The 12,947-nt window shown below is 51.4% G+C and overlaps 1 protein-coding gene across 1 annotated transcript in view; it reads left to right on the top strand.

Annotated features, from left to right (window-relative positions):
- SMARCC1 (SWI/SNF related BAF chromatin remodeling complex subunit C1) overlaps positions 1-7,557 on the top strand; it is a 99,058-nt gene extending 91,501 nt beyond the window's left edge. Inside the window, exons 27-28 of the mRNA XM_081163504.1 lie at positions 3,793-3,966; positions 5,273-7,557. Of these exons, the coding sequence (XP_081019630.1) occupies positions 3,793-3,966; positions 5,273-5,376 (278 nt within the window). The 3' untranslated portion in view covers positions 5,377-7,557. The remainder of the gene's footprint in view (positions 1-3,792; positions 3,967-5,272) is intronic.
- The last annotated feature ends 5,390 nt before the right edge of the window (positions 7,558-12,947 follow it).

Genomic DNA, 12,947 nt, shown 5'->3' with positions numbered 1-12,947 from the left:
GCAGGGAGGTGTTGAGTTTTCTGGATCCAGAGCAGTTGAATGTGATCTCTGCCTAACTTGCAATCGAGGTACCAGACATGAGGGTTTCTTCCTGTAAAAAGAAACCGCTAGCATTTGTGTGTCTGGAAAGGAGTTTTTTTAATGAAGAAAAAAAAGTAGTTCTTGATGCTAACAAGATGCTAATAAATCTGTCGCAGTAACAGGCTGTAAGTGGGTGTTAAGAGTGGCAGTCAATAACTTGGCACATAGCAGCCTTCACCTTATCTGCTGAGCTAGGAATTTCCTTGGCCTCAGTTCCCACCACTGCTGTGTAACACATTTTTAATGGGCTTTCTTGGCTGGAGAGGCCAAAGTGCTGGTGTGTGTGTGTGTGTGTGTGTGTGTGTGTGTGTTGTGCCCCTGTGAGGAAGTGCAGCAATTGCGCTCCCCTCTCCTCCCTCAGTTTCCTGGAGACAGCCAGGATAAGGACCCTCCTTAATCCAAGTTTAAATTTATGAACAGCTGCAGCCCATCATTGCTCACCAACTTCCACCCCACACACGAAATGAGAAATAATTTGGCTGTGTGGCCCTTGCTCTCTCACAAGACGGCTTCATCCGTGAGTCCCCTCGCTGAGCAGCAGCTGCCGCAAGGAAAAGGCCACTTCACTTCTTGCTGTCTCTAAAAAGTAAATTCGTTGTTTGTGAGAGATAATGCAGAACGGTCCCCCGCAGCCACGGGTTGGGGCTGGTAATACTGTTCCCAAAAAGAACCCACCCATTCTCCACTCTAGGATTGCCACACTCTTTCTCCCAAACGCTCCTTGAGTCCTGCTGCTTCTGTGAAGTGTCGTTCCTAAGAGAGGCAAAGTCTCCATACCAGTAAACTGGGAATTGGCCCAATTCAACTCCTCCATCTCTCCCCACACCCCCTTCTCTTGCCTCCATCTGGTGATTCAACTGCAAGCTGTCTTGAGGCGAGGGACTTTTTATTTTTCCTTTTTCTTTTTTGCACTCCTCTTTTCGGCTTTTTGCCCAGAAGCCTTCCCTGCTGCCCTAAATGGAACTGCCGGGGCTGGAGCCACTAAACATTCCTGTATACCTGAAGGAGCGTCTCCACCCCCATCGTTCAGCCCAGACACTGAGGTCCAGCTCCAAGGGCCTTCTGGCGGTTCCCTCCCTGCGAGAAGTGAGGTTACAGGGAACTAGACAGAGGGCCTTCTCGGTGGTGGCACCTGCCCTGTGGAACGCCCTCCCTTCAGATGTGAAGGAAATAAGCAGCTATCTTATCTTTAAAAGACATCTGAAGGCAGCCCAGTTTAGGGAAGTTTTTAATATTTAATGCTGTATTGTTTTTAACACTCGATTGGGAGCCGCCCAGAGTGGCTGGGGAAACTCGGCCAGATGGGCGGGGTATAAATAAGTTGTTGTTGTTATTGTACCTGACTTGTTTGCTCTCTCAGGGCCGCTCTCTTGACCGAACTACAGGCGTTGGTTGGCACTTTGGGCAGCTGGTGTCCCTGCCCTCAGGGATGAGGTTTGCCAGAGTGGACTGGAGGGCATTCAGGTGACAAGGCGATGCCTCCCATGGGCTGGAAAAGCCAAGGGTCTTCCCAAGCTTTTAAGGAGCCACCGATCCTCCAGATCTTCCCTGCCTCTGGTCAGGATAGCACGGTGGCCTTCTTCCTCTGTCATAATTGTTTAATTGGTGGTGAAAGACTTGGGAAGACTCTGCCTCCTCAGTCCAGAGGGAGGGACCATCCCATCAGCTGAATGTCCCCTGGTCCACTCTTCAAACAGAATTATAGAATTGCAGAGCTGGAAGGGACCCCGAGGGTCATCCAGTCCAACCCCCTGCAATGCAGGAAGCTGAAGCACCCATGGCAGGTGGCCATCCAGCCTCTGCTTGGATGGATGGCGGCTAACAGATTGAGGTTGAATCCTGACAAGACAGAAGTACTGGTTTTGGGGGACAGGAGGCTGGCGGCTGTGGGGGATTCCCTGGTCCTGAATGGAGTAACTGTGTCCCTGAAGGACCAGGTGCGCTGCCTGGGAGTCATTCTGGGCTCACAGCTGTCCATGGAGGCGCAGGTCAATTCTGTGACCAGGGCAGCTGTTTATCAGCTCCATCTGGTATGCAGGATGAGACCCTGCCTGCCTGCGGACTGTCTCGCCAGAGTGGTGCATGCTCTAGTTATCTCCCGCTTGGACTACTGCAATGCGCTCTGCGTGGGGCTACCTTTGAAGGTGACCTGGAAACTACAACTATCTGACTTTTAGAAGACATCTGAAGGCAGCCCTGTTTAGGGAAGTGTTTGATGTTTTATTCTGGTTTTTAATCTGTTGGAAGCCACCCAGAGTGGCTGGGGAAACTCAGCTGGATGGGTGGGGTATAAATAATAAATTGTTGTTGTTGTTAAAAACCTCCAAGGAACAAGAAGTTCACAATAAGAACCAACTTCAATTACCTCTGCCATCTTCAGCACCAGGATGCGAGCAGAAGGGGGTGGCTGTCGAGAGGCTTGTGGGTGGGACTGGGGGGAAATTACTGAGCAATCCCAGCCTGTCTGCCTGCAAGAGTGATTGCTGACCGTCAGTGCATGTGGGTGGGCCGTAGAATCTTTTTTTAAAAAATAATATTTATTGATAATTTCAAAATTGCAAGAAAAATAAAAAATAACAAACAACACTACAATACAAAAAAAGAAAAAAGAAAAAGAAGACAATAAAAAAGAGAAAAGCACAAAATGTAAAAACCCAATATAACAATACAGCAATAAAAAAGTAAAAAAGAAGAAAAAAGAGGGGGGGGGGGACACAAATCCCAAATTGCATACCCATAATTTCCATTTGCTTGTTTCATTGACCTCCTCTCACCTCCGTTTTTGTATTCTAGTTTAGTAATTATTTCAGCAAATTCTTTCCATCTTTCTCAATTTTTGTTATAAAATTTGTCTTAACAATTTGTCCTAATAATTAGCTCAACAAATCCTTACCATCTTTCCCCATATTCTATTATTCAGATTAGCTTTATTTATCCTTATCTTACCCCTAAGTGCCTTAAAACTTAAGTCTTAAATTTCAAATATTCATAACTCCTAATATCATTTCTGCTAGAGTCGTATAGTTTCATTCCCACATTTCCCCTAATATTCATTAGCTGATTCTAAAATAAAAAAGTTTCCATTATAAATTCTCTTCCAATCATCATCCAGCGTCTCTTCTTCCTAGTCTCGGGTCATGTCAGTCCTTGTTGTCCTTATTGTCCATTCCGTCTAGTCCATCAACCTGGAAGCCTTATGTCCGAGGCCCTTAAATCTCTTCCATGTCCCTTCTGCAATTCTTCTTCATCTTGTTTGTGTTCGCCCTTTTCCTTGTCTCTTGTTGGTCTCTGTCTTAGTTTCTTTCCTTTCTCATTGGGGAGTAGGTCTCTGGGGGATTCCAACCCAGAATTGTCTCCATCACCCTTCATCCAGCTCACCCATTCCCCACGGTGGTGGGCCGTAGAATCTTAACTCATTTTTGGTAGGAAAAGTAATTTACTTTTGGAGTCGTGGGGTGCCGGGATTTCACCTCCTGGATCGTGCTGCAGCCAGCATCATCTGGCCTCCCCAAAGCTCAAGGTGGGGTCAGTGAATTTACAGTTTGTTTGGGTTTTCTTCCCCCCCCTTTCTGTTTGTGTTTGCCAAGCTGTTTCAAAGATCCCCGTGAGGTGCTTGCGACATGCCTAGGTGTCCAGAGCTGTGTCGTGGCTGCTTTTCTTCACCACCACTGAATGCCCACCCCCATTAAGCACCATCCTTCCCTCCCACAGCTCAGATCCTGGGGCAAGGCTCCATGATCCCCGGGCAGCCCTTGCCAGGCCGGGCAATGCCAAGCGGATCGGCCAGCGCTCACCAAGCCAGCAGCAGCAGCAGCGCTCCCCCGTCTGGTGCGGCAGGAAATATCGTGGGAGCCCGGGGGACCCTGGCTTCTCCGAACGGCTTGTGTAAGTAGAACAGGTCGCCTGTGTTTCCCCACTGCATCCCCCTTCCCACTCCCCAACCCCAGCTCCCAGACTGCCACAGAATCACAGAGTTGGAACCGGCCTCCTAGGCTCATGTAGACCAAGCGCCTGCAATGCCGGGATTTTCCTGCCCCATTTGCGGCTCCTCTGCACCATCACTGGTCTGCCCATACAGATAGCAAGAGCAGTCCGTCTTCTGACTACTTCGTCATTGTGGTTGAATGATATTTGTAGACACAGGCAGTTCTCCTTCACCTCACTCTAGTCCTATGACACCAAGGGTCTCTTCCCCCAACACCACCCAGCCCACCACCCTCAGAACTCTTCCTGCTTTTGCTGGGTCAGGCCAATCCATCGTTCTGCCCGGACACTGAGGTCCAGCTCCGAGGGCCTTCTGGCGGGTCCCTCCCTGCGAGAAGCCAAGTTACCGGGAACCAGGCAGAGGGCCTTCTCGGTGGCGGCGCCTGCCCTGTGGAACGCCCTCCCACCAGATGTCAAAGAGAACAACAACTACCAGACTTTTAGAGAGCATCTGAAGGCAGCCCTGTTTAGAGAAGCTTTTAATGTTTGATGCATTACAGTATTTTAATATTCTGTTGGAAGCTGCCCAGAGTGGCTGGGGAAGCCCAGCCAGAAGGGCAGGGTATAAATAATAAATTATTATTATTATTATTATTATTATTATTATTATTATGCCTGATCTGGTGCTCCACAGGACCAGAGAGGAAGTTCATAGAATTGCAGTGTTGGGAGGGATCCCGAGGGTCATCTATCCCAACCCCCTGCAATCCAGGATCATAGGTCACTGGTTCACTTGGTGAGAGGGTCAGTGGGTCAGCCTTGGAGGGGCAGTCTCCTCTAGAGGAGATTTATCAGGGCACAGCAACCTCCTTGGCCGATGCAGCCATTGGACAAAAGGGGTCTCTGATTTCCTAAAGTGGAAGACTGCAAGCCAAAGGATGTTCCTGAGAGGACACCCCAGCTATAAAGACTCTCCTCTGGACACCGGGAGTGGGGGGTGGGAGAGGAATTCCCCCAATTCTTAATTTGATAGACGGGTCAGATGTTCACGTTGAAAAACCCAGCAAGTGATCTCCCAATTCTGGTCCAGGAGAGTGTCACTGTAAGACAGGGAGGTGGTCAGCGCCATCTCCCAACCAGAGGGTGGTGCTATCCTGGAGCTGAAAGCACTGCCATTTGGACTCCTGGAAGGGCAAGGCAGTTTTAGGGAGTGAGGAATGTCCCTGCCAAGCTTTTAATTCTCGGTTTCACACCCATTCCTCTGCAGATCCGCAGCAGCAACAGCAGCCGCCGCAGCCACAGCCGCAGCCTCCAGTTGACGGGGCGACCCCACCTCCTGCGGGAGCAGCAACAGCCTCCGCAGCTCCCTGATCGGTCCGGCAACAAGGCGTCTCTCAAGCTGTGACAGTAGCAACCAAAAACACCATTCCTCAGTTTCCTGCTCCTTCCTTCCCTGGCCTCTGCCCCTGCCCCCTATGCGCCCACACCCAGACCTGTTCCCCCACGTAGTTTTGGTGACGGTTTGTGCCTTCCTTTTCTGCCAGGAACACAGCCAGAGCCGACAGTGCTCCAACTTGTTACTTCGCATGTTGAGCCTCTGGGTCCTCTTTACCTCCCCAGGTAGGAGATGCAGCGTAACCAGAAGCCCGTTGGGTCCCTTCATTGTGGGAGGCGAGGCGTCGCGTTGCCGCCCCTCCTCAGTCACAAGAGTAGAAGCGTTTTGCGGCCAGGGCGGTGGGGAAAGCAGCCTGCCTCTCCCCTTGGCCTCGGCTTCTCGGTTCACGCTGACCACAGGCGCGGCAGGTGGGCAATTATTCAGGAAGCTTGTCGAGCCCTGGGGATTGCCTGGCGATATTATTAAAAGGAAATATCGATCTCTCCCGAGAAGAGCCGGGAGCCAGATCAATTGGCGGGGTGCTCTCTGCAGCGATGTTCGCTTTTCCCACTCCAGCCTTTCAGCGCAAGGGGAGTGGGGTCGATGTATCCCATTCTCCCTCCCTCTCGTTTCATATCAAACAGGTCACCACAGTAGCGGAGGGAGGGGGGGGTAAATAAAGCCTGCTTCCTTTCCCTCCCCTGTATCCTTGGAGCATATATCGTGGTGTTCCTCTTTCAAAACGAGCAAGCAATCAAACTCCCGCAGATAGCAAAGCGCAAGTTTACAGGATTGTGCTGGAGCAGCCGGGGTGTGGGGGTGTGCTTCCCCCAACTACTAGCCGTGGGGTGGGCTGAGGGGAGCAGATTAAGGAAACACGTTTCCTTACTGGAATGGTCCGAATAGGAGCTCTGAAACATCACTGACATCTTCCTTACTTGCAAGCACACGTAGGTACAGTGCACACTCCCTGCTTCCTTATCTTCCAGCTCTTTGCTGGGAACACTTGAACCCCGGGGGGCTGCGCAGGGAGCAAGGGAATCTGTCCGCCTACAACCACAATTGGGGGCAGCTGTGCTCTCTGGATGTTGCTGGAATTGAAACTCCATCACCCTTGACCGTGGCGGCGTCAGCTGATGGGAGTTGTAGTCCCAGCATCATATAGAAGGCTGCAGGTGAGCTCGCCCTCAACCTACAACTTGGGCTGCTCCGTATCCTGCTCCTTGCCCAGATTGTGGGCGTTGCGTCCCTATCCCGTTGCCAGTCTTTCTTCCTCTTGTTCCTGCAACTTGCAAAGGAGTGTAAATGAGCAACTTTGGCTTTGATTGAGAACAATGCCAGGGAAGTGGGTGGTCTTGCAGCCCACTGGGCTGGGGAGGGGCCATTCCAGGGGGGGCAGTGCACCAGTTTTCCAAGTTAGGCCTCACTGCTCCTGTACGGTTAGTGCCCCTCCTAATACCACCGTACACAAATATGGGTTGCCAGTAGAGGTTGGTCTGATTCCAGCTCTTTGGCCACAGAAGCAACGCTTGCCCCTTCCTTCCTCACCCTGCTGCCTGGAAGCTCTGGGCTCTGGGGATGAGGAGAACAACAACTTAGTTTTGGCCATCCGGACTCCTGCTCTCAACCCTCTCACTTAGGACACCTAGGGGATAACGCCATCCCCTTCTCAGGAAAAGAAAAGCCCCTGCCTTCTGGCTGAAGCTCTTCCTCTGCGTCCCCCCCAAAACACCCCCCCCCCTCAGAAAGGCAAGTACTTCCCACGTCTCCCCCGCTGCTGTGTTTCCCTCCCCCTTTGGACCCCATTGTCTTCGGAGCAGCGTGGAATCGAGATTCCAAACATGGTCCTCTTTAGACTAATAACCTCAGGTTGTTTTTAGCGAGATCCACTTCAAATGTCAAGGTTCTAGATGGAGAAACTTGTCTTCTTCTTTTTCTACTCTACTGTTGACTTGTGTCCTGCAGCATAATATGAATTGTTAACACGACGGTGTTTCTGTACACAAGTGGGTGGGTTGTGGGTGGGAGTGATGACCTTTCATTTGTTGGGTTTGTTCCTTCCCCCCTTCTAGTCTGGCCCTGTATGTGGGGAGTGGGAGTGGGGAGACCTTCGTTTCTTGCAACTCAGCCACTTAAATTTTGTGAAATAAAAATGCAGGTTTTTTTTAAAAACAAAACACATCTGTGCTCCGTGTGTTCATTAGCCAGAACCAAGCTCAGAAGTGGTTTGGTTTGGATTCTTGCTATGGGTTTGAATGAAAGACTGCCCTCCATCCAAATGCTGTCTGGGATGAATGGACAGAAGGTGCCGTCCACCTCGCTCCTTGACCCTGGCTCCTTGGTTACACAGGCAAAAACATTCCTCTTCTGCCCTCGGCTAATTAAACAATCGATGGGCCTTTTAAACTAGAGGGGTGTATAGCTTTGGTTTGTTACTATGTCTTTGTGTTTGTTTATTGCAGACCGCCCCATGATCCTTGGATGAAGGGCGCTTTAGAAATTTAATAAATATAAAAATAAATAGAATCGTCCAGGAGAACATTGAACTGGGAAGTTGCTCCCCTTTACCCATCTGCCCTTCCCATCAGGCGTCGTTAATGACATGCACAGTGCATTTTAATAGATAGAAAGTTGCAGGGGCAAGATGGTGGGAAAAGCATTGTCATGTGATGTAAGTGCTAGATGATAGTCTCTTGGCCAGGGGCTGATGAGGATGGAAGCGAACAAGGCGGCTCTTTGGTGTCCAGCTCTTCTGCTGCAGACCATGATGTGATTTGAGACGCAGCACTGGGTGAGGAGGGGTGACGTTTGGAGAGGAAGTGGTTGGGTAATACAAGGGCCCAGGGCAAACGAGAGCCTCCAACTCGCTTCTACAAATGGTTGCTATAAATAGGGCAGCTGTTCAGAAGGATGTGCAGAGAGAGAAAGGGAAGTAGCATCACGCTTAAAAGAGCCCAGTCTCTAACTCCACTTGGAACTCCGTTTGGCCTCGTTCATTAAGATGCTGAGCACCTCGGCTCTCGGACGGAACTAATCCTTTGCCTTGAAAGAGTTGAGTCCCGGTGGCTGGGACAATGCGCTGTTGAGCAAGAGGGCGGGAGGGAGGGGAAGCAGCAAGTGGGGGCCCCATCTGATCTGGTATTCATGGGAGCGAGGCAGCCTCTTGGCTCTCCCCTTCCAGATCAGCCCTTGCCCAGCTCTCTAGGAAGAGCGCTGCCCATTGTGCCTCTGCCATCTTCCTCCTCTGCTTTTCAAGGGCTCAGCAAAGTGCCTTCGCCGGAGGCCTCATGAGTTTGGCCACAGGGTGCCCATCCCTACGTTACACCTTTACCAGAGTTGGGGCAAACCAAACCAAAGACCTGATGTCGTGGACTGGCAGAGGAACGGTGGGAGGAACCAGCTGGGGAATCCCCAAGAGAAGAAGGCACAGAGCTAGGGGATTTGTGGGAGGAGGAGGATGAGTGGTCAAAGGGAGAAGACTGGGAAGAGGTGGTGTCAGAAGCTGAAGAGGCAACAGGGCTTAGTGGGTGGGGAGAGTCTGTGGAAGAGAGAAGTCCAGAATCTGATGCAGATTCTGAGACGGGACACCAAGAGGCAGAGATGAGTCAGACTGGTTAAGAGGCATGGGGTGTCTTCCCCTCCTGCTGTGACAAGCTCCTCTCCCCACATCTCCCAGGACCAGGAGAGGGCTGAAACGGGCGGACTAGTGACAGGCTGCACACAGGTGCAGTCTCAGATTGCCTGGAAAAATCCCTGGAGCAGATGGGACTTAAGACAGTTGTCGGAAGGCAGGGGCTTTCAGTCTCACAACTGATTCACGGGACAAGACCTAACGGGGATGAGCTGCTGCACTCATTAGGCCTGACACTCAGCCAAGTCTGTGAAGATTGTGATTTTACTAATAAAGAGTTGACTCCAACTTTGAATGGTGTGCTGGCTCACTCTTTGACACCCATCAAAACCATAACCAGCTTGTGGACTTCTGGGAGACAGCTGAGAAATGAGAGCGCTGGCCTGGATGTTGCTTTGATCCACTTCAGCAAAGCAATTCCTGAGCTATTAAGACATCTGGGATCTGTTGATTCCCTGGGCGGTTAGGTGCCCTGGGAGCCTAGTTTGCTGCCCCCTGGCTACTCGTCCATCTTGCCCCATATCAACCCCTCTGACCATCAGTGGCTCTCCTGGTACAGGAGAGGGTCTTCCTCACCCCCTGCTGTTTACCTGACCCTTTTAATGGGAGATTCTGTTAGGGACTGAGCCTGGGACCTTCTGCATGCCCAGCAGGTGTCCCTGAGCTGTGGGCCCTCTCTGCAAACACCAGGAGCAATTTAAAGGAAGAGAGTGGCAAAGGAAGATTTGTTCCCCTTGCCACCTGAGTAAATGCTGAAAAATAGTGTTACGCTGCAATTCTGGTGTTCGGAAGAAATTGGGATGTTTCCGTAAATGTTTCCAGGATTGGCCTGCTTTCTTTCCTTAGCCTGCTTGGTTCGTAGAACTGTCAAGGACCCCCAAAGGTCATCAAGCCTAACCCAATGCAATGCAGGAATCACAGCTAAATAATCCCTGGCAGACAGCCACCCCCCATCAAATGATGGAGAGTCCATCACCTCCCGAGGAAGTCTGTCCTGCTGTTGAACAGCTCTTACCGTCAGAAAGATCCATCTTTGGTTGCCCTCTGCGCATGTTCTAGAGGAGATCCTGGTTCTTGAGTGCTGCAGCCAAGGTGGTTGGCACCTTGTGGAGAGAGTTCACAGCTGGAAGCAGTAGCCGGAAATCAAGAGTGCTGCCTCCGCCGCAGGGCTAGTGTTTCAATGAGCTCGTTAATTATCAAGGAGGATCCGTTCTGGCGGGTCTCCAGAGGGCTTCCCGAGGCCTTGCCTTCCAAGCGAAGAAGAGAGAGTGCAGTCGAGCCAGAGATGAGGCTTTAGCACACAGGTAAGAGCATGGATCCAGCCCAATCACCTTCTTAATCCGGCCCGTGGACGGTCTGGGAATCAGTGTGTTTTTACATGAGTAGAATGTGTCCTTTTATTTAAAATGCATCTCTGGGTTATTTGTGGGGCATAGGAATTCGTTCATTTCCCCCCCTTCAAAATATAGTCCAGCCCCCCACAAGGTCTGAGGGACAGTGGACCGGCCCCCTGCTGAAAAAGTTTGCTGACCCCTGGGCTAGACGTGGGAGGCACATTCGCACTGCGCTGCGTCTGCACACACGCAGATCGCGATTTGGTGCTTCTGTGCATGCACAAAGCACGATTTAGTGCTTCTGCGCATGTGCAAGCACCGAAACCCAGAAGTAACCCCTTCCGGTACTTCCGGCGCGTCCGTAACCCAAAAACACGCAACCTGAAAGTATGACTGTATGACTGTCCATCCCCCTCAAGGTCTGAGGTACAGTGGACCGGCCCCCTGCTGAAAAAGTTTGCTGACCCCTGGGTGAGAGGCTAGCCTGAAGCACTCGGGAGCCAGAGGCAACATGGTAAAAATGCCTCCTGCCCACCTCAGACCCTGCTGGATCTTAGACCAGCTGGGAACGGAAACTCTTCTATCTTAGGGCACCCTTGCCTTGCGCAGCTCACTACTCTGAATAGAACATGTGAAGACCCTGCTGGATCAGGCCCGTGGCCTATCTGGTACAGCATCCTGTTCCCACAGTGGCCAACCAGTTTCCCATTATGGGAAACTCGCTTAAGGCTTGCGGTCGGTCTGTCCTCCTGGTCCCTCCATACCAGCAGTCTCCCTTCCCTATAAAGTGGTATCTTGGTTGTCGAACTTAATCCGTTCTGGGAGTCCGTTCAACTCCTGGAACTGTTCAAAAACCAAGGCACGGCTTCCGATTGGCTGCGGGAGCTTCCTGCACACGTTGGACGTTCAGCTTCCGAAAAACTTTCGCAAACCGGAACACACCTGGGTTTGAGCCGATTTGTTCAGGAGCCAAGCCAATTGAGAACCAAGGTACCACTGTATGAGCTTTAACCCTTCTCCTTGGCTCAACTCCCAATGAATTTCAGATCAATGTTCACCCTGGCTGGAGGGCATGGGGGAAAGCAGCAAAAGCCCACATGGATGTTGTTGGCTGAGCAGCAGGCCCTGGCGAGGGGAGGACGGGAGGGAAGCAGCTGCCCCAGATTCATGGGAAATAATAATTCTGACCCTGTTTTCTGTATTGGGCAGAAAACACAGCGAAGAGTTGCTCATGTAGCTAGCAGAAGCTTGGCAGGAGAGGTTTCTTGAAGCTGGCGCATGTGTCGTGGGCACTTGCCTGTGCCCCATATGCCCCCAGAGCAAAGGCTGGTCCGTTGTGCAGCGTCTAGACCATGGGTAGGCAAACTAAGGCCCAGGGACTGGATCCGGCCGAATCGCCTTCTAAATCCGGCCCGCAGACAGTCCAGCAATCTGCGTGTTTTTACATGAGCAGAATGTGTCCTTTTATTTAAAATGCATCTCTGGGTTATTTGTGGGGCATAGGAATTCATTCATTTCCTCCCCCAAAATATAGTCCGGCCCCCACAAGGTCTGAGGGACAGTGGACCGGCCCCCTGCTGAAAAAGCTTGCTGACCCCTGGTCTAGATGCAAATGGAAAGGAGATTTGGAAGGGAAGACGTTGCAATACATCCTGCACATAACATGGTATTTGATGTGTGTGTGACTGTCAGAAGTGGATGCACCTAGAAAATGCTCTGGGCAACAATGCCTCTCCAAAAAATTAAAAGTCGGATACAAGGAAGTCCTTCACAGAGGTGGGCTTATTTCTCGCGCTTGATCTGGAGAGGTGTGTGTACGGTGCTGTGGGTTAAACCACAGAGCCTAGGACTTGCCGATCTGAAGGTCGGCGGTTCGAATCCCCGCAACGGGGTGAGCTCCTGTTGCTCAGTCCCTGCTCCTGCCAACCTAGCAGTAACCCCTTCCCCTTGCACGTCAAAGTGTAAGTAGATAAATAGGTACCACTCCGCCGGGAAGGTAAACGGCGTTTCCGTGCGCTGCTCTGGTTTGCCAGAAGCGGCTTAGTCATGCTGGCCACATGACCCGGAAGCTGTACACCGGCTCCCTCGGCCAATAAAGTGAGATGAGCGCCGCAACCCCAGAGTCGGTCACGACTGGACCTAATGGTCAGGGGTCCCTTTACCTTTACCTTTTACAACTAGTTTCCACAGTCGGAGGCAGCAACACTAATGAATACCACTTGCTGGCAAGCACAGGAGGGGAGAGGAGAGGGCTGCTTGATTGTTTCCAGCAAGCCTCTGGCGGGCCACTGGACTAGAGGAGCCGTTGGCCTGACCCTGCAAGTTTCTTCTTACATACTTACCCCACTGGCCTTCCTCCATGCATCCCTCCACCCCTTGCAGCAAAGCAAGACCCTCTCCTCTCCTCCTGCTCCTGAGGGCAGGACCTGAACCCAAGGCTTCAAGTCACAAGAAAGGAGATTCCCTTGACGAAACCTCAGGAAGAACTTTGTCATGGTAGGAGCGGTTTGACAGCGGAACGCCCTCCTTGTGGACTCTTAACTTCCTTGAAGGTTTTCAAGCAGAGGTTGGGTGGCCACCTGTCACGGATGCTTTAACTGAG

The sequence above is a fragment of the Podarcis bocagei genome, assembly GCF_964188305.1.
Source record: "Podarcis bocagei genome assembly, chromosome: 12".
Taxonomy (NCBI): domain Eukaryota; kingdom Metazoa; phylum Chordata; class Lepidosauria; order Squamata; family Lacertidae; genus Podarcis; species Podarcis bocagei.
Note: the sequence above shows the minus strand (reverse complement) of the source record. Positions and strands in the feature narration are given on the sequence as shown.